Below are 27998 nucleotides of genomic sequence, written 5' to 3'. Positions count from 1 at the left end.
TAGAGCCTGGAGTGATGTTTAGTGATCGAACTCTGACCTGGGTTCAAATCCTGCCTTTTTCAGTCATTACCTCTGTGACTTTAACCCAAGTGAGCCTCAGTGTCCTTATCTGTAAAATGGAACTACCAGCAGTGCCCACTGCTGTGGGATTGTTTTAAGATTAGACTGACTCTCCATGTTCAGTGCTAATTAGCACAGTGCCAGAAAGCTCATCATCACACTTGAATAAAAGTAGGGATCTCTAGTCCAGCTTCTGTCTCATCAGAGATACAAACAGTGCAGAATCAAAGCCTCTGTCCTTTTAATAGGAGGTACTCCATTTTATTTCCCCAAATCACTCACCCAGAGTCAATTTCCTAAACAGAACAGGAAAAGGGGCTCTAGTGTTGGCCACGTTTTCCTGTGGGATCCCAGCAGATTTGGGGGAGGGGAGACGGGCATAAGCAGCTATAGTCATGGCAATGACAGCTTCGGCAGCAGTGGGTGGGCCCAGACTTCAACCTCAGGAGACTGAGATGCAGCTTGGGGGAGGGTCAGGAGAGCCTCAGCGGCAGTGAGAAGGCCCAGGTGGGCGGACAGCCCCAGGGAGGACCGGCAGGCACTCACCGTCCTGGCAGGCGAGTGGGACACAAAGGGAAGCATCTGGCAGCAAACAGCAGGTCCAAGAAAGTGGGCATTTGGCTTCCTGGAGGGCTCCTCTCAGAGGCCAACGCTCATCCCCGGACATCTGGGTTCAGAGGGAGAGCTTCTGCCCCTGGGGACCTAGTGGGGTGCTGGAAGGGTGGGAGAGTGTATAACACAAGGAGACAGGAGACAAAAAGAACTCTGCTACTGGGGAGGACGAGGGTGGCGGGCGTGTGATACCTGCTTTCAAGGAGCCACAGAAAAAACCCGGCTACAGGAACTAAGGACGAAAGAGAGCAACATGGCTCACCTGCTGTTGAGCCTGTGGCTGAGGCCGGTGGGACTGAATCCCAGGGGCAGTTAGAGTGACGGCTACACACATCGCAGGGATGCCGGGGCAGGAACCCAAATGAGCTCTACCAGATCTGCCAGCTCCTTCTTTCTGCTCGGGCCCCCAGCGGCTTTTCCTTAACCCAGAACACTAACTATCTGAATAAGTTGTGGTGAATGAATCCCCCCGAGACAAGGATCTTAAACAAAAATAATTTCTCCCCTTCCCTGAGGATAAATACATGAAAAATATAATGTCTATCATAAAAATATGGGGCGTATAGAAGAAAAGATAATAAAAAGTTCTCCATAATCCCACTTTACCCACAGAAGGAATCATTGCTAATAATTTTCTATTAATAATATAATCCTCCTGGTCCTATTTCCGTGCATTTAAAAATATCTAATTGATTTCATAATGCATGTGAAATTTTGTACCTTGCCATTTTCACCTAACATAATAACACAAGCATTTCTCATGCTACTGAAACTTTCAATAAAGATATTTTAATGGCTGCATGATAGTCATGCAGTATATCATAATTTACCTAATTTTCCCTTAGTATTGGATGTTTAGATTGTTTCCACTCTTTGTTATTATAATACATAATGCTATAACTTTTAAAATGAAATAACAAATACATAATTCTTGTGCATGAAGCTTTTTCTATATTTAGGATTATTTTCTAAGAATGGATTCCCAGAAGTGCAGTTACTGGGCCAAAGGGAATGAGCATTTCTTTTTTTTTTTAATTAATTTTTATTGGCGTATAGCTGTTTTACAGGGTTGTGTTAGCTTCCATTGCACAGCAAAATGAATCAGGCATACACATGCATATATCCCCTCCCTTTTGGACTTCCCTCCCATTTGAGGCACCACAGTGCATTAAGTAGAGTTCCCTCTGCTATACAGTATGTTCCCATCAGTTGTCTATTTTATGCATAGTATCAATAGTGTATGTGTCAATCCCAATCTCCCAGTTCCTCCCACCCCACCCCTTTCCCCCTTGGCATCCAAACATTTGTTCTCTACATCTGTGTCTCTATTTCTGCTTTGCACATAAGATCATCTATACCATTTTTCTAGAGCATTTCTTTCTAAGGCTCTTGAGACAGTCTGCCAAATTGTTTTTCCAAACGTACCCCTGAAGGGAGTGAAGGGTGCCCCCTGTCTTTTCACCTCTCCAATTGTTCTGAATCTTTGCTAATTAAACAAAACTTTAAATTTAAAAAGTGGTTTTTCATTTTAATTAGCTTTCTTTTGTCTCTCCTTTTTATCTGGGAGTGCGGTGCGCCACCCTTGTTCCCTGCCTCCCTTCAGTAGTGAGGATGTAGCTCCCCAGGCAGGGAGGACCATCCATATTATGTGGGTTTATGGAAATCAAGCATCATTCACACCCTCCTTCCGCACCTGTGGTTAAACACCTACTAAGTAGATGGCACTGGGAATAAACGGTATAGGGAGGAAAGCAGACACTCTCCCTGTGCTGTGGAATCCACTTTGCAAGGGAGAGTGGAACGTTGCAGAGAAGATGCAGAAGGTTTTGGTGGGCACTTGCTGAGCCTTAGCTGACTTATTCCGTGTTCAGTACGGAAAGTGAAAAGCCATCACAAAAATGAAGGAGCATTCCCCCCAACAAGGTACTTTCTTTACTATAAAATAGCTCTGTACACTCACAGGCCCACGGTAAATTTGCAGGTCATAAGTGGAATCAGATTCCTTGATAAAGCTTACTTATTCAGGGTTCTTAAGCAGCCTGCAAATGGAAGGCTCAAATTTCCTAAATTGTTTTCTACAGTAACACACTGTGATGATTAATATTCATGACTGTAGAGAGGAAATCTTGTAGCACCCTGAGGCACCTTCCAAATTGTCAGTGAGATTCAATTAAATTTAGAACCATTTTCCTATGAAGGGCTATTTTATTCTATTCTGCTACTCTGCAAACTGACAATTCATGTATTCTGTCTTATTCTTATGCTAATCCCCAGTTTTCAGTGATTCTGGATGAATTTAGTAGGATATTACTAAACTCCCCATCTCTTTTCCTTTCACCACCCCCTCTTCTTGGAAAGTCCACACCCCAGGCCTTGTCACTGTCCCAAGAAGCTGTGTGCCTTTGTGGGGATTCTCATCATTGGGTTCTAGCTGGTCCACACCATTTAGGAGTACGCTTACCTGCAGATGCTGCAATTGCTTCAGAGGCGTCACTGTCCTTTAGGTGTCTGGGAAGATGTCTGTTAGAACGTGATGAGATGGAGGCAAGCTGTGTGGGCCAGCAGAATTGTACCCAAATTGAGGCTCTATTTGTTAAAGTGAGTGAAACTGCAGCTTGAAATAAATTCTTGCTTGTAAGTTCAGCACGTACATTCTTGGCTGAACTTCTGTCCCTCCAAGACTCAGAAATTCAAGCCATTTAATGTAAAATGCAAATTCATGGTGTTCACCTACAAACACTAATAACTGGTCAGGGTGAAGATTGGGGTCCAAACAAGTTTATGAGGCTTGTCAATGAATGGAGGGTCAGACTCCATAAATTTTCTAGTTTTTCTTCCCTAAGGTTGCTTCCTATGGTTTAATTTTGGTATCCACAGAATACTTTTGGTGGTAACAGACTGGAATCCTTTTGTTTTTCCTGGCATTGGTAGGAAGGATTCTATCGCGGACTCTGTAATTAACACTGAAATACCCCATATTGGTTTCCTCTTGCTGCTGCAACAAAGAGCCGTAAACGTAGTGGCTTAAAACCACACACATTGAATATCTTACAGTTCTGGAAGTCGGAAGTTTGAAATTGGTTTCACTGGGCTAAAACCAAGGTGTCCACAGCTTGCATTCCTTCCGGAGGTTTTAGGGGAAAGTCTGCTTCTGTGCCTTTCCTACTTTCTGGAGCATTCCTTGGCTTGCAGCCCTTCACACCCATCTTCAAAGCCAGCAGCAGTGGATCGAGCTCTTCTCACGCTGCCATTCCTCTAGGTATCTCTTTCTGCTTCTCCCTTCTACTCATAAACACCTCTGAGTACACCGGGACCACCCAGATAATTCAGGATCGTCCCTCCCAGCTCAAGATCTGTAACATCATCACATCTGCAAGTCCCTTTCACTGTGTAAGGTAACATGTTCACAGGTTTCAGGGTTAGGACGTGCACATCTTTAGGGGGCCATTATTCAGTCACGTTGTATGTCCAAATGCAGTTATGCTCCTTTTGCAAAAAAGTAATTTTGTGCTATATCAACATCTGGGTGAAAAAGCAAAACCATATGCAGATTTATTTTTAGAGTCTTACACAAACATTTGCACATTCATGTGTTTGTTTTTTTAAGTGACAAACTTGGGAACATGATTTAGGCCCAATATTTTATTATTGCATCAAAACCATCTCTCATGAGTCTTCAGCCAGATCACACTTGTGACGTGTCCCCCTGCGAGAGCAGATCCCCTCCTGGGGGGTGGGGGTGGGGTGGGGGGTGGGTGCCTAGTGTCAGCCCACTGCTGCAAGAAGGAACATCCTTCTTGCCCCGCACAGTTCTCTGTCCCTGAGCCCAGCCACAGGCAAGTCTGAACACCCACACCCAGCCCAGCACAGGCTGTATCTGAAGAAGGGGCCAGTGAGCACATGAGTGGCGTTGCGGATTGAATCACAAATGCTCAGATGCTCTCTGGATCTTGGGGGTGAGGGAACATGAACTCAGGGGTCCATCAGCAGGACCGCAGCCCTCCTGGGGGAGAATTCAGGAAGAACAGGGAGTGAAACAGACCCCCTCCTGGTCTCAGAAAGTAACTAGGACCCTTTAAAGAACACGTTTTAACTACAGGACTGTCATTGGGTAGGAGTACATAAGCTGTGTTGCTTTACTCTTATGATTGAATGCAAATCACAGTTTTAGACAAAACTTGATCACCTGTATCCAAAACAAAGCTGAAGAGGGAGCCAAGGCAAGAATTGGCACGTGAGAGTGGGTGTCTTGGGCAAAGCAGGTCAATCTCACCTTGCCACTCTCCTTTTTCAATCTTTCCTTCTCTTCCTCGAGTAAGTTATTGAACCTTTCTGTACATTGTTCTCATGATTCGTGAACTGGAACTAATCATAGCACCTGCCTCAAGAGTAATCGTAAGGGTTAAATAGCCATTACAAGTAGAGCACCTAGAACAGTGCCTCTCATGGGGTATCACTCAGTAAATGCTGACAAGTTTCCAGAGCTGGACAGGATGTTTCCCTGCAAAGTAAAGGGAGGTCATTTCCCATTCAAAGGACAAGGTAATAGAGTCTTCCATTAAGTTTTAAGTCTACCTTGTCATAAAATGTATGTTCACAAAACAAAGGGAAGTGACCCAAATAAGCCTCCAGTTGGTGGAATTCACATAAGAAATATTCTTGCACAGATGACTTCAGGGGTTCCCAGGTTTCTGCAGCTGTTGTTTTTCCTACCAAACACCAGTCGAATGGGGAATAAAACTTCTGGGCTGCTCTGCGATTTAAGTAACAGAAAGCATCACCTTTCCAGGAGAGAATGTGGTTGGCCCCAGGAATTCCCCAAGTCTGAGCTGCCACCCTGAGCCTATAGGTGCACTTCATGCATTGGGACTGCTGGGGCACGGCCTGTCTGGATTTGTTCTCAGGGCCCAGCTAGAGACTTTCCAAAAGGAATATATAGGCTAACACAGTGTTACTCTTAGCAGTTCTCAGGGAGCTCGCTTTACTGACCAGGTTAGAGTAATTTCTAATTAGCATATTCATTCTTTGGATGGTAGTAATTGCTTTGAAAATACTTGGTGCTCAAATACGTGTTGTCTTAGAATCAGACTCTCTTTCCTAGTTGTGATTCAAGGTTAATTGGCACTTTTGATGAAGGCAGAGTGAACTTCATAACACCCTTAGTCTACATTTTCACACCTTTTGAATGAATGAAAACTAAAGGAAGGAGGTTGGGCTTATACCAGCAGCCCATCACAGAAGACTGCATTTTTGTTTGTTTGTTTTAGCAATATGGGAATTTTTTTTTTCCTGATTCACTCATCAGAATAAGGCCTATGTATCTGTACAGCAACCTGATGAAGAGGAAGGGAGATTGTGGTGTCAGCCATGCTAAGGTTTGCTGTCCACAGACACCCAAACAGACTCACAAATTAACTTGACCTGGTCTCAAGAGCACCAACTGTGGCCAGTTCAGACCACCAGCTTGTGAGTATTTGTGCTATGACAGATAAAGATCAGGACCAGAAAGACTTGGTTACATTCTTTCTAGAACCACTTCCTGAATGGCATTTTTTTTCCCCCAAAGATCTTTCTAAATTGGTGTCATAGACACTATGTCACTTTTAATATGTGCCTTGGAGACCTGAAACACTATGCTCTTCTGATTGTGAAAAAAAAGGGGGGGGGAGGGGGTGCGGTGGTGAGACCGTCTAGTCCATCTTGATGGGGCCCCTGGGAATTCAGCTTCCGCTTCCTGCCTCATTCTCCATTATGAGTGTGGACCACAGGTGTTACTCTGGAATGCAACTTTGATTTCTTTCTTGGAGACAATTCTTTAAAGCAATTGCCCAGGCTAGTGAGTTTCTCTAAGAACTGAGCTGAGTGTTGATCAGTTATATTTGGCTGTCCCTTTCTTATTTAGGAGAATAGTCTTATGGCGACAGCCACATTATGGTTTAAGAGTTGACGTGACGCATCTGGCAACCCGAGGGCGTGCCTGCTCCCCAAAGGCCCCCCCTCTCGGCTTTGCCCTCCAGGTCTCCTTTGTGGACTCCTCTTCCTTCTCCCAGTCCCTAAACAAGGATATTCCCAAGCAGAGTTCCAACCTCAGGCCTCCTTTCCTTTCATTCCTTCTGGGAGGTCTCATCTTCTCCGTGCTTGTTATGGGCCAGGCCCAGTGTTAAGTGTTTTCCACACTGTACTAGTTTCCTGGGGTTACTGTAACAAATTACCACAAACTGGGCAGTTTCAAACAACAAAATTCTATTCTATCACAGTTCCAGAGGCCAGAAATCCAAAACCAAGGGCAAGGTTGGTTCCTTCCAGAGACTTCTGGGGGGCATCTTCTCCGTGCCTCTCTCCTAGCCTCCAGTGGTGCCTGGAGATCCTTGGTGTTTTGGGGCTGCATCTCTCCCATCATCACATGACATTTTCCCTGTGTGTCTGTGTACAAATTACCTTCTTCTCATGAGGACACATCATTGGATTAGGGCCCGCCCTAATCCAGTATGATCTCATTTTAACTTGATTACATCTGCAAAGACCCTGTTTCCAAATAAGGTCACATTCACAGGTTCTGGGTGTACATAAGTTTTTGCAGGACATTAGACCTGGTACATGTGCATTATCTCACTTCATCCTCACAATAACCTTATTGGCCCCATTTTATGGATGAAGAAACAGAGTACTTTTACATCTTCACCTCTACTATGTCCAGCTGTAAATAGACATCTCCACTAAGACATTGCACCAGTATCTCACAGTCAAACATTCCAAAAATAAACTCAGTATTGCCCCCCTCCCCCCCAAAATGTGAAGTCCTGAGACAAAGCAGCTCCAGAATGTCTTTTTAGGACAGCAAACGGGACCTTTGGAAGGGGCTATTTGAAGCAGCCTGTGCAGAGCACTTTATATAAGATTGAAACAAACAGTAATTGCCCAGATCTAAAAATGATGGGTACCACCACTGACTTGAAATAAGACAGTCACAGGAGGAATAGGCAAGAATAATAAATTCACAAAAATATTAAGGAGGCAGATGTGATACGTGTAGTTGACTGCCTGCATATGGAGACAGATGGTAGAGAGGTCTTAAAGATGTCTTTGGCTTGATTATAGTTGGTAGGACTGTTTACCAAGAAACAAACAAACAAGAGTGGGGGCAGTGGGGCTGGTCAATAATGAGTTTCAAGTAAAATCTTATGTGAAAACTAATATAACAATGGAGCTGCTTTGGTTGAAAAAAGGGGTAAGGCCTTAATTCTCCCCTCATCCTCTCCCCGCCTGTGAAAGCATCTACAACACTTTGGTAGAATGTTATGGAAGTTACTGACTTACTATATTCTTCTAGCTGTAAGCAAGAAAGTGCTTATCCTGTTCTAGATACATAGATACTGATGCCATTTTAAGGGTGTTTCTAAGAAAGATCCTCATGGCCTCTCTCTACCCTCCATTCCTTTTCTAAGCAGGATGCTGTTCTTTATCCATAATCTAAGAACAACCCTATACTGCTTAACTTCTTTTGCCCTTGGTGGGTTGTCATGGGGCCTTGGGTGTCCTTTTGGAAGACCCTACGTCTTCTGATGAAAAGTCAGTCCTGTTTCCTTCAGAAAGAAGAGTGAACTTTAGCTCTTGGAATTGTGCCTGCTCTCAGTTAATCCCACAACGCTTATCAGTTCAGACATGAGTCCTTCCTTTCCACCATTCCAAGAGGTGGTTCATTCAGAGGGAAAAAGAAAAAAAAAATCACACATATATATAAATCATATATATACTCTATATAAATCATATAATGTATATATGTTATATATGCCATATACATATATGCCAATATATATATTATATATGTATGTAAAGAGGAAGCTGGTAAGGCCCCTGGCCACAAGTGGCACTGGCCTGAGACTGCCTAGGGCAGAGCCAGAGCTGGGCTTCTGGGTGTCCCATAGCTTTGTATTTACCCAGAGACAAGAGTAGGGCTCTTCAAGTTTAATTAAAAACAGGATGTTCCTGCTGGGCCTCTCATTGACATTGCTAAAAATAAAGTAGGGAAGTAGCCTGGCCTCTTCATGGTTTAATCCCATTAAATTTGGAGGGGGAGGTGGGGCTGGAGCTAATAAAAGCCACGATTTGTTTCAGATTGCTGTCTGGGGTTGTGTCTTTTCTCTCCCTGCCCTGTGCAGTCTCAAGTCTAATACAATCAATGTTGGCTTGTTGAGGCCATGAGAGAGGGGCAAAGGGACAGACAATTCCCCACTGAGGTTTTGCTGGCTGTCACCCACTTACGTACTCTTGGCACCCCTGGGACTTGTCACCTCCTCTCTTTTCTCACTGTTGTAGTACCACCCATACCACAGTCCTGGTTTTGTGAATAATCCACTAATCCCCTTCTGTGAACTGATACACATTAAAAAAACAAAAAAACAAAAAGAAAAAGAAAAACAATCTAGTCTGAGTGCTATGAAAGAGCCATTTGGAAATGTGAGCCTCTTAAAGGTGCCCTCACTTCCTCCTCAACCCCTCAATATACTCAGACATTGCATCTCTTGCCCAATTCCAGGAGCCTTATTTGCAAATATCCTCATATAAGAGAATCCTGATTTTTTTCATTTTTGTTTTGCTTTCATTTATAGGTTTTTTGTTTGTTTTGTACTAACCTATCCTCATTTCTCTGCCCCATCCCTATTCTTTTAGCCTGACAGCTAAAGACTACTCTTGAAGACGTTCTGTTGGGGGTGAGGGCCTTGCTTTTGAACACACATTCATCTGTTTGCTTGGTCTTTCATTCATTTGTTCAATCAGAGTATTAAGAGGATAATATCTAGATTATTATACAGTTGACTTCCCTTCAGAATCCCAGGAAGGAGAACTTCATGAACCTCAACTCTGAGAGACTGAGAGTCCCAAGAAGTGTTCCAGACCCGTGGGTTCTACTTTCTACTATGGGACTTCCTGAGGCCAGAAGGACTTGGGGGAGGAACAGCACAGCGCCAGAGGTTGATTACACAGCATCCTTAAGACTTCTAGCAAAAAGTAAACTTATTACTTGTCCTTAAATGGCCCTCCCACATCAGCTCTACAACTCCTGAAATGCACATTAAAGTTAGAGACGTGGGGGGCCTAGTGGATCTTCCTGCCGGTTGTTACTCCTGAAGGTTCTTACCACCGGACAAGCTCTGCTAGCTTGGCTGCTCTCACCAGCAACTACACGTCTATCTTCTACAACAACAGATGGGCAGGAACAAAGCTGGCTCTCAGTGTGAATGGGAGGCATTCCCTTCACCCCTGTATTTGGGAGGTTTAATAATAGGGCCATTGTGTGCAAAACCAAACCATGTTTCTGTCTCACACCATGCTTCTTCTGTCCCCAGGCAATCTATAAGATGGTTTCCTCTGTAATGAAAATGCCTGAAGATGAGTCAACCCCAGAGAAGAGGACAGAAAAGATCTTCCGCCAGATGGACACCAATAGAGATGGTAGGAGGCCTTGGCTGCTTTGCTTTGCTTTGCTTTGCTCAGAAAGAGGGCTATTGGAGGGCCTGGGACATCCAGGCAGAGAAATTCCACTTGAGGACAAGACATTGGCCATAAGGACCTGGCTCAAGGCCCTTTGTGAAAGTGGCTCATCCTGCATGCTCCCTGCCGGTGGGGGGGGGGGTGGGGTGGGGTGGGGGGGGTGGGGGGGGTGGGGTGGGGGGGGTGGGGGTGGGGAACGGAAGTAGACTTGAGTGGTTCTAATAGGCTGGATCCTGGAGGCCAGCTAATCAGAAACTGGGGAGGGGCTTGGTATCCACTCAGATCCTCCTAGCTTTCTTCCCAGCCTTGGGTTTGCTGGGGTTTCCTGTGCATGCTTCATGGTGTTGGGTTTCCTGGAGCCAAGTGGGGCCCCTCAGCTATCGGGGGGATTAGGTTGCCAGCAGATTCCACCCTGAGGGAGCCACCCACAATTCAAACCCAACAAAGGGATGCAAAGCAAACCAAAGTGAGAGGATAGATGGATTTCAAACTCAAGAACAGTGGATCTTAGATATTGGATTGCCAGACAGAATACAGGAGGCACAATTAGATTTAATTTTTAGATAAATAACAAATGATTTTTTAGTATAAGTATGCCCAATGCAATATTTGGGACATACTAAAACAAAAGTGTTGTTTATTTGAAATTGAAAGTTAACTGGGCATCCTGTATTTTATTTAAATCTGGCAACCCTGGTTAGAAGTTAATACCTGACTTTAAAGTGCTGATACAGAGCCTGGTCCATAATAAGCCCTGAGTCATCTATAGCTCTTGCTGTTATTTCCAGCTTGCCTGTTCTGCTTGGCGTCCCCAGCAGTTCTTGTCATTGATTAGCAAATACACTCACATACCCCTAACGGAAGGCTCTGTTGCAGAGCAAGCCTCAATTTCTATTGCTATGCCCTCTGGGGCACCAGCTGCCTGAGAATCTGGGTTTACAGGGCACAGGCCAATCTGTTTGCTTTGTTTCTCCACAAAAGTGCCATTACATCCCATGACATCTTGTTTCTTTATGTGCCTTGATTCACAGCAAATAGTTTGTTTTGCAAAGACTAAACAAATGGGATTCTTTTAATAGAATAATAAACTCACTGACATTAAACTGCACATTTTGCTGACACTCCAGGGGAGCACAGGTGGGCTTGTGTCCTGCCCGAGGCCCGGCCTCCTCTTTAGGGCTAAAGAATGGGAATCCAGACATGGCAGGATCAAACCCTCCCTGTGAGAGATGAGAGCCTCTGTGCTGGGTCTTGGCCACAGTGGGGCCAGAGACGCCTGATTAGGTCAGCATTCCCCAAATGCATCTCGTTGCTAAAAACCCTGTGCTTACCTAAGGGAAAGCCTTGGGTTTAAAAAAAAAAGGGAGGGGGGGGGAAGTGGAGTGTAAGCCTTACTGGAAAGGACTTTGTCTGCAAGGGGTCAGACTCCACCCAACCAGGAGATTGGGCTTCGGATCAGGGCTCCTGGACCCCAAGGCGGGCCGCCAGAGCAGAGGCCCCATCTAGACTGTCCTACTATTAGATTCCTCTTGGAGAAGCTCTTTGCATCTAACCGCTGGTCACGGACTTGAAAAGTCTGGGCCCCCAGCAAGTTAGCGGGGCTGAATGCAGGGTTTGCTCTGCCCCCCAGGAATGGGGGAGAAGATTTGCCTCCCCACCAACAGTATGATGGAGGAAACTTCTAGAAGGAAATTTAATAATACTCTAGCCTAGGCAGGAAGGAAAAGGACATCAAGTAGGAGTGGAATCCCAGGCAACCAGTCTCCCTCCTCCAGCCCATCAGGGTAGGAGGAAAGTGCCCTGATTAACAGGAGGGACCTGGGGGGCACCTCTCTGCTTCCAGCACATACCCCTCTATTCCCCTTACCTCGGATGGAAGGGCAGGTGTCCTCACACCTTGTCCAAAAGAAGGGGCCCTCCCCCACCCCAAGTCTGTTCGGGGCCCTCTGCCCATACGCAAACCTAGGTGTACCTGAGTGACCCAAAGGAGCCCAGAGGGCCCCGCAACGCGGTCAGAACAGCCTGGGTGCTGCAGGAGCCCAGCTCACTCTCTGAAAGGTGCGAGCGTTCCCCAGACACTGAGTCCCTGCAGGGCGCCTGCAGCTGGAAGGGCCACGAGGGCAGGGGCCACGTGGGGACCATCTCATCCCCCCACCCCCCAGGCCCTGCACCCCCGCCAGGGCCGGGCACACAGTGAGCTCTCAGGAAGCCGCGTGCTGCGCTGTGCGATGCGGAACGAGCCCCTGCCCTCCCTGGGCCTCAGATCGGAAACTGGGAGCGAAGGTGGGCCTCACGGCGCGGGAGACCCCGGGAAAAGGTGAGCCGGCGGCTGCCACGGGCCACGGCTCAGCGCGCCTCTTGCTTTCTAGGAAAACTCTCCCTGGAAGAGTTCATCCGAGGGGCCAAGAGCGACCCGTCCATAGTGCGCCTCCTGCAGTGCGACCCCAGCAGCGCCGGCCAGTTCTGAGTCCGGCGCCCCACCAATTGTAGAGCTGCTTGTGTTCCCTTTGGATTTTTCTTTTTAACAAAAAAAAAAAAAAAATCTTTTTTTTTGCCAAACGATATTGACGGTGATGCTGTTCCCCGTGTGGTCGGATGCACCTCCCTCCGTGCCGCCTGCAGCTTCTTTTGTCGTGGACGCTTCGTGGGAATGTCTCGAACCCCCGCGCTTGTGGAGAGCATGGACCGTGCTGTCACGCACAGACTTTGTGTGTTCATTGTTCTGACGATTTTTCGTCGTTATTATTATTATTTTTCCTTTGATTCGAAAGTCCGTGTTCCAAAACTGAAGACTAGGGGAGGCAAGAGAAGGGAAAGCAATCCAGTCCGGTGATTCTATTGCAAGCTCAAGGGATCTGTTTGAAAAACAAAACTCCCCTCCTGGGTCTGGAGTCACACATGCCCAAGGGGTAATGCCACCAGTTGCTGGACTCCCCAGGGACCAGGAATCCTCTGGGGCCAGGCTGTTAAGGGACCTGGGGGATCCCCCCGGAGGCCCACCCCACCCTCTTCCCCAGCAGGCTGTAGTTTCTAAGCTGTGAACATTTCAAGGAAAATTCATAGAGGAGAGGAAAAAGATGGCTCAGCTGTTTCTTTCCAGGTTTACACTAGTTGAGCTGAGTTTCTTTGGAAATTAAACACAAATGGTAACATATTTCAAAACCAGACCCATCTTGTTGCCTATTGTGGTTTTAAAAAAAAAAAGATTGCTGTATATAAAATATTGGGTATTGCAGACCAAATTAAGTGTTTTGCCTTGTTTAAATGAAATGCATGTTTAGTGGGCACTAATACAATCTTATTACAGAAGACTGTTTTTAGTAGCTTATTGTGAAGTAAGCCAGCTATAATGAATGTCTATGTCTTGTTTTAAAGTCATATCTGTCTTTGCACAAATGCACCAATCAACAGGTATATTTTATATATTCCAGAAAAGTACAAAGTAACCATGACCAGGGCCCAACCTTAATTTTGAATGCTTTTCCAGTGGTAGTGCCTAGGGAATAGAAGTGGGGCAGGTTTGAGTGGGATGTGTCAATTGGAGCACCAGAAGGTTCATATTTATTAGAGACGTGGGTTTGCCCACCCAGCACAGCAGCTCGTTGATAGTCCTAGATCAGAGGTGTGGTGCTTTCCTGAGCAGACAATATTCTGTAGGTGTTCCCCACCCCCACCCTAAATAGCACAAATTGTTGGGACTGCCCAACGGTTAGGAAGCCATAGCTGGAATATGGACTTTTCCATGCCCCCAGTGGCCCTTAAAAGAGCCAGAGGTTGGGCAATCATCTGGTTCATCTTGAAGAAGGCATAGGCCCGTGTGTCTGTGATTTACAAGACCCACCATGGGGAATCCAAAAGCATTTTTCATCACCATGTTCCCTGAATGCAAACTTCTATTTCCAGAAGTGACAACATAAATTTGAGTCGCTGTTTGGTCTGATGACCTCATACATCCTCATCTGAATTGAAAGGTAACAGTAAAATTTGCTGGTCACGGGTGAGGCATATTTCCACAAGCAGCAGGCATGGGGAAGTCCAAGCACCCAAGGATGTAGACGGAGAGATCCTACCCTGGGAGAAGGCAGAGAGGTCCCCTTGGCTGCGGCCAACCTACTTCCTGTAGAGCATGAACCACAGGAAGATCAATTTATAACCATGAAGAAAATGATGCTGAGCCCATTCTAACCTCCAGATTCCTGTGTGTTACTCGATTCCATTTTAACTGATAGTAAAAATCCAAATTTGTATGGTTGACCAAAACGAACCAGCTTCGCAGGGTGTTATTCTGAGACCTGGACTCAGTAAAATAACCTTCATCTTCCTCTGTCGTTTTTTTATCGTGGTTCTTTACGGTGAGACTGAGTTCCTCCATTGGCCAAGTGGTAAAATCTGGTTTTAAAAACGAGGGAATTAACCTAAGACATGATGTGCAGAGTGGCGAGGGGAGCCGGCACCTCTATAGGTGATGTTCAGGAACTGTATCCCACTTTCTCCCGCTCTTGATCAAAGACCTAATTCCTCCTTTAGTTCTCCATACATGGTGGGGTCAGGTAATGTTTGGGAAAGCCCGCCTGGGCTCTGTCCTCGGTCATGACATCTTACTCATCCAGACCCACTCTGTTCCCTAGAACCTAGAGCTGGAGTGAAAAGCAGGGGAGAGCGTCTCTAGATGTTAACAAAAGAAAACAGAGCAGACGAGAGCTAATGAACGCCAACACGCCCACCCGGGGTGGACGGAAAATAGTCCTTGTCCTGGCCTGCCACTGACCCTGTCTGTATTTTCTTGAGGGTTGTTTTCCTCATTCTCCTCCTTCCCAGGAAGGCCTTTGTATGTCTGATCCAGCGCACTCGAGTGTGGCCAAGGGACTCGGCAGCACCCAGAAGGCTGAATGCCTAAAGGCTTATGTCATTCCTGAGCTGGGCCGTTCATTGTCATTGCTGTGTTGAGGACCTCTGGAAATGGAGTCTGTTCTGTCTGAAATCAGGCCAGCCTGTGATGGTCAAGGGACTGGAATAAAGTGGCTTATGACTTGAAGGATGATACAGAGTGGTCGGCTGTTCATACCCTTGTTTAGGATGGGGAAGGGGTGCTGAGGGTGCGGTCCTATCCCGTGGGTACACCCCAGGGGCACTTTCCACAAGTGAATTTCATAATATATATACTTATGAATCCCTTCCTATGGAGCGGGTCCTACATCAGTTGACTTTGGGTTGCTCTAGCTTGGCATTCAAGAATGTTGATTATTTAATATGATTGTCTGGGACATGAGGTTTCCATGCCTAAACTACTGCTCCAGCTGAATCTGTGCCTGAGTGACGGCCCGGATGCTGTGTTGGCCCCCTCTTGGGTATGTTTTCTGCTCTAGAGGCACAAGGAAGCAGGGTTTGTGAGAGGGGGCATAAGAGGGTCTGCTGGGCCCAAAGCCCTGTCCAAAAGCATCCTTGGTCTGCCTCTGGGCTAACTTACTTCCCTCCACTCATGGCCTTCGCTTTCTTCTCGCCTCCTCTCCTTCCTCACAACTGAAGCTGTAAACTCTAGTCTCAACCTTAGGTGCAATGGAAGGAGAAACTGAGGCAACTTCTTCAGTGGAAAATTAACATCCTTCTCTCCCCTCTCTGGGCCTCTCCGTCTGAAAAAGAGTCAGTAGAAAAGATGAGATGATACAGAGCCCACGGCCTCAAAGCCAGTTCAGGTCAAGGTGTTTGCTGTTGCTGTCATTGGCCCTGCCTCCAGCACAGAGGCCATGAATGTAGGAACAGGGGGCAGAATGTGGGCTATAGTGGGTGTCTCATGGGCCACCCAGACCTCACGTAGAAGCTGAGTTGGCCTGCAGGGGAGTCTTTTTGTACCTCCCAGTTTCTCTCTATGGACCAGCAATGACCCTGATGCCCATGAGAACGGAGCATGAGTAATGTCCTGTTATTCGTGGCAGTGATGGTGAGAAGGCGACTGGGACCCTCCAACCTGATCAGGAGACTTCACTTGCACACCTGGTGGAGGTGAACCTGTTAATTTCCAGCAAATTTTCAAGCCTGAGGCTCCTATCTTCAGGGTACTGTACCAATACCCCAACTCAACTCTGGACCCCCTGACAGCCTGGTTCAGGTATGGGGGACACAGGCCAGGTGAGGCGGAATCTGCCTGTTCTCTCAGTCAAGGCAAAGGGAGATCACAGAGCTTTCTTTGGAAGAAATGGAGATACTTCATGCAGGCCTCTCTTTGTCTGGAGTATGCTTTCACTCTCCTGAAACTTTCTGTTTTTTAAGGTTGCTGAAGAAACAAGAGAAAGAACATTGAGCCCTGTGTTTTCCAAGGCAATAGAGTATCAGTTAAATCCACCTAAAACAGAAAGATTGCTGCCGAGTGAAAAGATGCCAAGGGTCTAACCAACAGTATATTCATTTCAAACAGGTTTCTCTACACTTGAATGATGACCATGTGTCCAGGACTCAGATCCTGGGCACCTGCTGCCCTGGGTGTTAACGTGCCATTGACCCTCAGATACAGGGGCTCAGACACTCGAGTTGGCAGCCTTCCCGAAGTGAGGTTAGTGTTTGGTGACCCCGCATCACATTGTGAAAGCCTAGGTAAGAGGGGATTATATGCCTTAGGACTGGGGTGATTGCTGAGCCCTGACTCTCCCAGAGTGAACCCCTATTCTGGTGCTGATGATGCCAGGCTGTTATCACGTGGCACATCGAAGCCTCTGAGGATGGACTGTGTCTAATCTGCCTCTTGGTCCCCAGCACCGGGCACAGTGCCTGGTCCATGGTAACTGAGCTGAATTGGCATCGCGATGAAGGCAAGAGCTGGTACTGGACCCTGCGGCCCTGACAGTTGGTCATCGACACCTACTCAGAGTCCCAGTACAGGGAGGTGGGGGCAGGGTGGCACACATGGGGAGCAAGGTTCACAGCAGGACCACAGCTGCCGTGAGTCCAGGGAGCACTGCCTCGGGGGAGATGCCGAGGCCAGCACATGCCCGGCCGGACCGCCTCGGGCCTGTGGGGAATACTTCAGACCTCCTCCTGAGACTGTGGAACATGGATCGTGGCAAAGAGGCCTTTGGCCCACTTCTAACCCCACAATGTCTCCAGCAGCCTCCTCAACAAGCGCTTCTCCTGACCTCCTCTTCGCTGCCCATGGGTCCAGGCACACAGGCTGCTGAGAAGGCCAACAGGCTCAAAGTTGGTCAGAGAAAGCTTTCCCAAGGCGAACGTGTAGCCAAGATTTGAACGCGGTGGACATGGCCAGAGAGAAGGGGAGATGTGGAAAAACATAGAGCGCTACTTGCTTGGAACAGAGAGGCTCTGGGGAGCTAATCGTGGCGGATGGCTGAAGGAGTGGGGGTGGGTCAGCTGGTGGGCAGTCACGGGGGCAACACAGAGAAATACGGTGATTTGAGCCGACAGATACTAGCGAGGCTGTGGGTTCCAGGGCAAGAGAGTGTCACGATGAGACGGGCGTTTCAGCCACGTGGGTTTAACCTCTGTGTAGAGCTGGGTGCGGAGAGCTAAGGGATGGGAACGCTCTTATAATTTAAGTGGGGGTGAGGGAGCTGGGAGTGAGGAAGGCAAAGACAGACGGACAGAGCCTACTCCCTGCCCTGGTGGCCTGTCATGGTCACACTGAAGGCCTCGTGATGTCTTTAGCCCTCGTCTCATTTAACCTTGGGGGGTGGGCACAACAAAGCAACCAGAAGAGGAAACGCCTGCTCTGTTGGAGCCCAGGACCTGAGGTGCCCAAGGGGAGCCTAGAACCTTCCCAACTCACATGAGGCTCCTTTCCAATCAGGCAAAGAGCCCCAACACCCACCTCACGGAAAACACCAGACTCTCCAGCTTACGCTTACGTTATGAATATTTATTTTTTCTTCTTAAAAATGTACAAAAAATAAAATAACTGTATTTATAGTTTATAGATCCCCCCTCTCCCATTTACAAAACTATTAAGTTACATTTGCCTTTTTTTTTTTTAAACATGAGAGCAAATTGTCCATCTAGCAATCTCCCTTGCGTGTGTTTAAGAAAGGGCTGTTCATAGAATTTGGCACAAACCCTCTGCTTCTGTTGCATTTTCATAATTTTAAATAAGAAGGAAAATAAATTTTTGATTCCGTTCATGCTTCTTAAGTTTCTCGGCTGGGACGTGCCTTAGTCTTTTAGGATCCAATTCCAAGATGACATCGGACTGCATTTTTCTGTTGGACCCAATTTCCAAACACCCGTAAGCAGTTTCGGTAAGTATAAGAAAAACACTTGTTTCACATACCCCTCATCTTACATGGATTTTTTTTTAAGCTTATTTATTAAGGGGCAAAAAAAGAAGAGGAGGCAAGTTTTCCTACCGCTCTGGAATGTTTTTTCTTGGACCACTTCACTCACTGACGCTCTGCTCACACACATAGTGATGGCCACATCGAAGCCAAGCTGTGGGCACCCCGCGAGAGCAGCGCGGACGTGGTGAGATGGGGACAGGTCAGATGAGGGGACACGCTGCACCATCCTTTGCTGGCACTGACCTCACATGCTTTGCTCTGGCAGTGGTCACCACAGTGATTGCCCAGGGACCTGGGACAAAGGCAAAAGCCTCTCTGATTCATCTTCCGCCTAGGGCAGGATCAGCATTTTTTCCACAGAGGCTGGAAAGAGAAGGCTAGGTAACCTGTGTCAGACTGCCAAAGATTTTCTTTTTCCTACCCTGGAGTCCTGGCCCCGGCCCAAAAGCATTCGCCATTATGTCTGCCAAGCGTGTCTGAAACCAGCCCTCAGGCAAGGAGCATGGGAGGCGCGTCATCTGTCATGTATTTCCAGCGCTATGCCCCATTAGTACCCAGGAGGGTCCCCAAGATGCTGGCCCAGGGCATGACAGTCACAGAGTGGAGGAGGAGGGGACAGATTGGAGCAGAGCTCAATCCAGGATGTAACCTTTGGCACCACAGAGAGGGGTGACATGTACAGAAGACACAGAAAGGTGCCCCCCACCCTGCCCAACACCCAGAGATCTCCCTAGGCACAGCACCTGCCATCCATTCCATTCAGATCCTCTGCAGCCTCCAGGACAAGCAGCTGGACTAGAAGCAGCCCTTCCGTCCTGCTCTGGGCCTCAGGGGCAGGTGGGGTGGGAGGGCAGGGGGCCCTTGGAGAGAAAGCCCCCCGGGAAGGCATCAAAGTGCTTTACAAACAAATCTGGGTCCTTACACAGAACCTGTCCTAGATCCAGGACCTTGGGTGGAGGGTGTGTCTGGCTACTAAAAAGCTAGTGCTTCAGCCCACAAGGGTGAACACAAACCCCCAGACCACATGCCTGTCCCCTCAAAGAGAACCGTGGCCTGGACGGTTCACAACATTGTGATTGTCTGGGGAAGCGTTTCTTCTCCTCTTCATCTGCCAGGGCCCCCAGCAGGAGGACAAACCTTCTCGCTCCGTCTTCCTCTGGACGCTGGTTTCAGAAGAGCCCGGGCTCTGGGGGCACTCCACATCCAGCAGGCGGGAGCAGAGGCAGCTGAGCCCGGTCTCTCCCATGCTGGCCGAGCCCCGGGAGGCAGCCCTGGCCTGCAGACCCAGAGCTGAGCTGTTGGGACTGCAGTTGGGCTTTAAGGGGGCCACTTGAGATGAAGGATGTGCTTGTAAACTGTGAGGCACTGCACAGTGGCCAGGATCCTCATGACAGCCAAGGAGCTCTGCCGCGGGCCCAGAGACGGGGCCCTGGTGGCAATCTCCCCCGTAGTCTCTCCAGAAAATTCAGGCAGTACCAACACCAAAGCTGGAGGAGCTGGGGCCTCAGACAACCTGACGTTGCCCACGAGACAGCTTGGAGGGAGAGTCAGGTAAAGCGCATCGCCATGAGATAAACTCCATGGCCTCCGGGGCAGGTAGCGCCCGTGGAGGGAGAATGGGGCTCCCTCTGCAACAGGGACAGAGGCCCCGTGTGCACGTGCATGCGTGCACCTATGGGAGTCACATCTTGGCACCTACCACAGTCGCCCAGCACCCCAAGGGCTGCTACCCTCACCCAGCGCATCTCCTGAAGAGCACAGTGGCAGAAACCTCTTGGAGAAAGTGGAGTCTCCAGGTATGTGCCTCCCCCAGGCCAGCGGCAGTAAACATGCCCACATACCACAGGTAAAATATATTATTGCCATATTATAAACACTATGTACATGAGAGCCAGGCACACCTTCTAGGTTATTTACTAATTACACAGTGGCTGCAGGTCTTCCTGTACATGGCCTGGTGGCCACTTGCTGGGAATCAGCTGCGTATCAGCAAGATGAGCTTCCCCAGAGCAGCCTGAAGGTTTCTAACCAGGAAGGGGCGTCCACCTCTCCCCCCACCCCTGACGAAGGAAACGGCTTGTTCTGTCCGTCCACTGAGAAGACGTGGGGAGGTGAGATGGCAGGGGTGAGCCTCCTCAGGCTCTCTGGGATGAATGGATCAAGGGGAGGGCTCTGGAACGGTGTCACCTGGAGCCAGCACTGACCTGCAGAGTCCTGGCGGGCCTGGGCCCCAGGCTCCGGAAAAAGGTGGACAATAAATAAGGATGTGACAGGCGCAAGGCCCTTTCCCGAGGGGCTCGGGCTTTGGCTCCTGCTCCACAGCAGGAGCCGGCAGGTGGGCCAAACGCTCGACCGAACCCAGGGCTGTGGGCCTCGCCCCACCCTCCCCAGCGCAGTCGTGTAACAGCAGTTGTGAGATGGGTGAGGTGGGTCTGTGGGCCCTGGGGCCGGGGCCTCGGGCTCCCCCGGGGAGGAGGGCCCTGAGGGCTGCTGCCCAGAGCAGGGCTCAGATTTCCATGAGCGTGATCTTGAAGCCTTCCACCATGCTCTGCATGTCGAGGATGAAGGTGTCCTCATTGGAGTAGTGTTCAATGATGTTGTCGTCCATGTTCACCAGGATGCTGCCGGGGTGGGGGTGGGGGGGGACAAAGATGCTGTGACCAAGGTGCTCGGCGCAAGGGCAGGCTCCAGGCAGGGGACCCCTCAGCCATTCTTTTGCAAGGGCGGCCAGGAAGGGGGCTGGGGGTGCAGGGGAGAGGAGACAGGCAGGGAGAGAGGTCCTCGCTGTATTTCTTTCCCCAGAAACCAGTCTGAGGAAAGCAAAACCTCGAGTTCTCAAAACTAACTCCTTATGAAACAGGATTTCAGAGATCATTCAACCCAAACCTTTTGCTTTCTAGATTGGTAAACTGCAGCCCAGAAGTTAACAGAGCCTGAGATCACAGAGTTAGCCACTGACAGGGCCAGGACCTAAAGAGTTAGGTCCCAAAACTGTTTTCATTAAACCATACTGCCTCTGGAAAATGCATTTTACAAAAGTACTCCACACTTAGGAGAAGAGGAAGATAAACAAAAGCTGCAACTACCCTTCCTCAAGCATGTGGGATGTTCCAGTGTTTTGGAGACGTTGTGTTCAGTCCTCAGGTCAACCTTGAAGGCAGGTGCAATCATCACCACGTTACAAATGAGAAACCTGAGTTCAGCAAAGTGAGATCGTGTCCCCACGTTCCCTCGGCTGGTTCACGGCTGAGCTAGGTTTTGGAACTAGCTTTGCCTCACTCTGAAGTTCATACTTAACCACATGTGAGCTACTCCTTGGTTAAGCATCTGTGTTAGGTTTAGTTTTAAGAAAACCAACGACTTCCAGGGCCCATCCATGATCTAGAAGCCCTTGAGCCAATTCCCTTCTTTGAAGTCAGACAGATCTTGGTTTGAGAACTGACTCTGTCATTTTACAGCTATGTGTCATCAGGCAAGTTGTTTAGCCTTTCAGAGCCTCAGTTTATCCTTCCGCAAAAATAAGAATAACAATCCTGCTTTAGAGGGCTGTTGTTAGGATTAAAGTATCTAGCCCCTGGCCCGAGGCAGGGCTCAGTGGACGTGAAATGTTGCCATCGGCGTGTGCATCAGCACCCAGGGCTTCTGCTCAGCATGAGACCTCGAGACACCACTCAAAGCTCACCATCAAAGGAATACACTCAGCCTCTCGCACGGACTTTGGAAAGAACTGCAACATGCATTCTAGTGAGCTTTTCAACCAGGGCTCACGTGGAAAGGGTTTCCCGCTTGACTCCAAATTAACTGAGAGACCCCATCACTCAGAAAGCCTGAGTATCCCAGATAATCAACCTCCTTTATGAAAGAGGCCCAGAGAAGCACTTAAAGACCTGTTTTCTGCTTTTTGTAAGAAAATAGCTCCAGAAGCTAACTCTAATGGAGACCCTCTCCGGGCACTAAATCCAGCTCCGTGGCTACGAAGCTTAGAGCCTCATATACAGGAGGCCTCGGGAGGGCTGGAGGCAGCAGACTGCAGAATGTGCAAGCTAAACACTGGGGCTCGGGGGCCCACGGACCTGGGCTAAATCTTCATTTCACCAACTGAACACGAGACTTTGGGCAAGTTGCTTAGCCTCCATCTGACTTGGCTTCCCCAGCAGTGAAGTATGAATGAGAATCTACCTCACTGAGTGGTGCGGAGCAAAGAAAATGCACATAAAGCACTTAGCAGGGGACCCAGAACCTACTGAACACCAGATAAATGACAGCTGTTGTTCTTAACACGGAGAACAAGCAGGTCCAGTAATCATTTCGATCGTTTTGTTAATAATGACCTCAGAAGAATCCCCTACGCCCTGTATTCTTTGTGTTCCTACTATGCTGCCCTGAAACCAGCCCCAAGAGCAGCACGCGATTCCCTATGAACTCTGCTGTCTGCAGAAGGGCGACACTGCCACTCTCCCCAGGGCCACTCTCACCACTTCCAGACCCCACTAATCCTATCATTGGAGGGGGCATCTCAGCTGACGTCATGACAATACACTCTCACCTCCCACTCTCTCTCATTAAAGGTCTTCAAAATGCATGGCATGTGTAAGCTGCTTAGCACTCCTTTGGAAGGATAACACACAGTTTTTATAAAAAACAGACAACAGAACTAACAAAAGACGGGCACCATCTTGCTTTTTGAGAGGCACTGTGTAGACCTATCTGACTGGGAAATCAATTTAAGTTCAGTTTCTTTCTTACCCTTTTTTGCTCTTCTTGTAAAGCTTTGTTATCTTCTCCACGGGCAGCCCGTATTTCTCAGATATCTGCAACCAATAACAAGAAGGCAGGTGAGCATGGAAGGCAAGCCACGCAGAGGCAGGAGAGAAAGTTCCAACTTCACTGTCCCGGAGATGCGCCTGGGTTCCAGTGGCCTTCACTCATCAGTCAAACGCTCAAAAAGGCTCATTTGCAAGGCCCTCCCTTTGGACAAACCATAAATCAGTCAACAAAAGATTCACCCACATGAGAATCTAATCTATGATGAAGGTATCATTTCAGGTCAGTCAGAAAAAGATGAACTATAATCCCACTGTTAGATTAAATAGGCAGTCATACAGAAAAATATTAACAAGTTAGAGCCCTTCTCTACTCCTTACATCAAAATAAATATCACCAAAGATTTACACGTGAAAGATGAAACCATGCAAGAAGAAACCATGAATCAATTCTTTGTATAGATATCATCTTTAAGGAAGGAAGATCTTCCCAAGCAAGATCTGAAACCTGAAGTAAAAAGGCCAAAATGTTGATAGAGCGGCACACAATTAAAAATACCGGTATAGCCGAAACCACCCAAAAAGCTGAGGGCAGACAAACAATACACTGGGAAACAGTCTTCGAACCCAAATGGCAGACGTGCAACTAACTTCCCTAAGTTAGAAAGAATACCTCCACATTTAAAAAAAAAGACTAACATGCTCCCTTTGGCAGCACATATGCTAACACTGGAGCAATACAGAGAAGATGAACACGGCCCTGCACGTGGATGACATGCAAGTTCGTGAATCAGCCCGTATTCTTTAATACAAATGAATTTATTTACAAAACAGACAGACTCAAACAGACATAGAAAACAAACTTATGGTTACCAAAGGGGAAACTGGGGAGGGAGGCATAAATTAGGAGTCTGGAAAAAACAGATACACACTACTGTATGTAAAATAAACAACAGGACCCACTATATAGCAGAGGGAACTCTATTCAATACCTTATCATAACCTATAATGGAAAATAATTTAAAAAAATGTATATATATAAGTGAATCACTTTGCCGTACACCTGAAACTAACACAATATTGTAAATCAACCATGCTTCAATTAAAAAGAAGAAGAAAAAGACTAACGATTCAATGGGAAATGGAAGAAAACAACTTAAGTTCACAGAAAAGATACAAGACAATAAGCAAATGGAAAAATGTACCACCTCACTAATAATTTAACAATTCAAATCCAAACAACAGCAGGATACTACCTTTAATCTATGAGACTAACAAAAACTGAAAAACTGATAATACAGTGGCAGCCAAAGGATAAGAAACAGCAACTCCCATAGTCCAGAGATAGGAGAGCAACAGGCTCCACCTTTATGGAGGGAAATTTGGCAAAGCTACTGAAATTTGAAAGGCATATATCTTTTGACCCAAATAGTCCACATGTAGTAATCTGGTGTACAGAAATACACTCAGATGTGTGCAAAGCTCTTCAAAGCATCACAGTTCATAACACAGAAAACTGTATATAACAAACACCCATTAAGCACATTTTGATATTTGCACAGTTGAGCAGCATGCAGTCATGCCATCATCAAAAGAAATGCAGGACACCTATATGAAAAAAAATGTCCTTAACCTATTAAGCAAAAAAACACAAATTGCAAAACACTGTATATAGTGTGATCCCACTTGTATTTTTTTTAAAAATATATATGTAAGTAAATAGAAAATATTTGAAAGACCCACCGATCTATTAACAGTGGCTACCCTGGAAGAACAGATAGAAACAAGGAGATTCTCTTTCTTTTCACTTTGTACAATTCTGTACTACTAATTTTTACAGTGACTGTGATTCAGTTTTATAAATATAAAGTTATATAACAATAGTTTAGGGATGGATGCTGGAGACACTTACCTGAAATGCTTTCCCTTTCCCAAAACCTATCCACTCGCCTCTTGTGAGCCCAGTGGCTGGCGAGTTCACAAACAGCTAGGGCAGGTGAGGTTTGGGATTTTGGCTATTGGGCAGTCTCTCAGGGGCTAGGAAAAGAGCCCAAAGAGCCCTGGGGCAAAGGTGGGATAGCTTTGGCTCCTGGGAAGAGCTGATTCTCCAGAGAATCATAGATTCCCATCTGTCCATCCCTCACACTGCACAGGAAGAACTCCCCAGCCCCTCCCCCAAGCCCCAAAGAAGCATGACAGGTAGGCCAAGGGCTGAGACAACAAAGGGAGACTGGAAAGCAAACAGCCTGCCTGTCACACATCACTGCTCCGTCACTGATGGGACTGCTCCAGGGCCACATCGGAGCCCAGGTGAGCCCAGCATGTAAGAGAACACAAAGGGCAGCAAAGAGAATGGACAAAACTTGTGTGCAAGGCATCCAAGTGAACAGAGCATAGAAGAGCACTTATGAAGACTGCTGTACAGCACACACGTGCAAAACTCTGATCTAAAAATATGATTACTGAACCAAAAAAATCTGTAAAGTTCAGTAAATGAATTGAAGGCTAGGTGGTCGATCCAGCAAACCAATAGCGTTAGGAAAGATCAATTAGAAAAACCATTTCAAGTGCAAAGCAGAGACACATAGCATAGATGGAAACCATGAAGGGAAAAAGAGATTTGAGGAACAGAAGCAGCCACACCGGATGTGAATATCCAAAGTCCCAGATGGAGAAAAAGGAGCACATGGAGGAGAGGAAACAATAACAAATAAGAGAAGAAAGACCCGTATTTTTAGATAGGAGGGGTATCCTGAATCCCAGGAAGGATCAATGAGAAAAGACCCATGCATCTGGCCATTGTGAAAAGTGCCAGATCTCCAAGGGTAATGAAAAAAAAAAAAAAAAACTTCCTGTGGAATCTCCCAGACAGCAAGTACAAGTAACCAAAAAAAGAAAAGAAAAGAAAAAGGATGAACCTGGCTTCAGTCTTCTCATCTGCAACACTAGAAACCAAAGTGGAAAAACCCCTACAGACTACTGAATAAAGGGACTTTACCCCAAGAATTCTGTACACCAACAAGCTCTCCCTCACTTCTCAGGTTCCCAAGAAATGCATTTCACCCAAATATCCCATTTGAGGAAAATACTCACAAAAGAACTCTAGCTAAACAGAATATAGCATCAGAACAAAGACTTCAGCAAAGCAAAGGGGGAAGAAGACAAGCAATCAGTGTTGTGACATAAATACATACACACACCCCCCACCCCCCAAAGAGAGACTATATATATACTCTCTAAATATCTACACACATTATTTATGGATATATAACTATAGTTATATATCTATATGGATCTCTCTATATATAGATATATATAGTCCATATATAGATATATAGTTATAGGTATGTATAACTATATATACAGTTAAATGTACTGGGAATGTGAAATAAGTGTTAAACAAGGATTTTTGAAGTAAAAAGAACATAATGGAGGGAAAATCTAATTGTTTCCTGGAGAGAAAGTACTACACTATTTTAGCAACATCAAGAAGCCTGGAGTGTTTGGGGACAGTGTGGGGTAAACATTTCAGCGGGCTCATCCTAGTGAGCGGAGGAGGGGAGGACAGGGGAGAAATGAAGGCTCTAAAAGTCTCTTTTCACCCAGCGGGTAGGGAGAAGACAGCACCAGATAGTTGGAAATTTATTTTCAAATCACAGAGCAATAAAGAGAAGAGACTGAAACAATTTAGGAAAAATAAAGAATAACTTTCAAGAAAAGGTGAAAAACAGTGACTTAATCCAACTGCAAAACTAAAGAGAAAGAGGAAACTACAAAGTAAAATAAATAAAACAGAAAAAGTTTATCATTGCGAGTTGCCTGACCTGCAAGCGTTGGGTTTTGAACTTTGGTTGGTGTCATTTGGAACTTCTTTTTAAAATGAAATGGAAAAATAAATCAAAATGTGTTCTTTTTTCTACTCAGCATCAGCACGTTCATATCTCTTAGTCCCCCTTTTCCGAAAGAGAAGTGTATCTGATTCTTGGATCGTCCCTTTTCAGGGGTTTGAATCCTGGTTTCCCAAAGCATGAACTCATATATCTCAGCTCACAAATCAGTTGATAACAGTCAGGAAAGTTGCATAAATCTGCATAGTTCCAGTTTTGACTTGGGTCTGCTGGGAGCAGCAGCAGCAGACAGCATTTCCTGAGCACTTACTAAGTACGCAGCATATTGGCACAGGGAGTTCTGCATCTAATAACTCACTCAATCTTCGTATCATTGCAACAGAATAGGTGTTTTCATTAGACTTGTTTCTCAGGCAAGGAAACTCAGGCTTACAGTCATTAAGTAACTTGCCCAGGGTCCCTCAGTTAGGAAGTGGCAGAGAAAGGATTTAAAAGGTAACAGTCTGGCAGTCTGGTTTCGGATTCTAAGCTCATAGAGAAAAGGGGCATGTGTTGGGACTGTTTAGAGCAGGGCTCATGGACCCCATCCAGGACCAAGAAGCGACTGGCAAAGTTGACTCGGGCATCCGGCGGCCAAGGGCAACAGTCTCCAGGAGGGAAAAGTGCTGCCCTCCATGCAGCCATCAAAGGCAAAGGCAGCTGGATAAAATGCCACCCTAACACGGCGTCCTCTGCCTCCATGCCAGGCAAGGAAGTGTGCTTTGCCAAATCCAGAAGCCTGGAAAGAAGTGAGACTGTGCAGGATAGCATGTGGAGGAAGCTGGCCATCTGTCGGGAGGTTACAGAAGGAATCCTTCTGCCCAGGAGCTGGATGATGTCACCACAACCCTCCCTTTCCATGTGCGTGGAAAGCACCTGATAGTTCTCAGAGGGGGGGCATTAGG

General features: G+C 47.0%; 2 protein-coding genes and 1 non-coding gene across 10 annotated transcripts in view; 2 read left to right on the top strand and 1 right to left on the bottom strand.

Annotated features, from left to right (window-relative positions):
* Window positions 1–15202, top strand: part of NCALD (neurocalcin delta) — a 340760-nt gene extending 325558 nt beyond the window's left edge. For all 3 annotated transcript variants that reach the window (XM_057734911.1, XM_057734909.1, XM_057734910.1), the window contains 2 exons: window positions 10020–10125; window positions 12534–15202. In XM_057734911.1, coding sequence (XP_057590894.1) covers window positions 10020–10125; window positions 12534–12631 — 204 coding nt within the window. In that variant the 3' untranslated portion in view covers window positions 12632–15202. The remainder of the gene's footprint in view (window positions 1–10019; window positions 10126–12533) is intronic.
* A 5079-nt stretch (window positions 15203–20281) lies between these two features.
* Window positions 20282–27998, bottom strand: part of GRHL2 (grainyhead like transcription factor 2) — a 175059-nt gene continuing 167342 nt past the window's right edge. For all 6 annotated transcript variants that reach the window (XM_057736476.1, XM_057736481.1, XM_057736477.1 and 3 more), the window contains 2 exons: window positions 23190–23254; window positions 20282–21064 (listed from right to left, as the gene is read on the bottom strand). In XM_057736476.1, coding sequence (XP_057592459.1) covers window positions 20950–21064; window positions 23190–23254 — 180 coding nt within the window. In that variant the 3' untranslated portion in view covers window positions 20282–20949. The remainder of the gene's footprint in view (window positions 21065–23189; window positions 23255–27998) is intronic.
* Window positions 23906–24011, top strand: LOC130854680 (U6 spliceosomal RNA). The gene has a single exon (XR_009054126.1). It is a non-coding gene; the product is annotated as a U6 spliceosomal RNA (small nuclear RNA).

The sequence above is a fragment of the Hippopotamus amphibius genome, chromosome 5 (assembly GCF_030028045.1).
Source record: "Hippopotamus amphibius kiboko isolate mHipAmp2 chromosome 5, mHipAmp2.hap2, whole genome shotgun sequence".
Lineage (NCBI taxonomy): Eukaryota > Metazoa > Chordata > Mammalia > Artiodactyla > Hippopotamidae > Hippopotamus > Hippopotamus amphibius.
The sequence above is the reverse complement of the archived record's forward strand: the minus strand, read 5'-3'. Positions and strand labels throughout refer to the sequence as shown.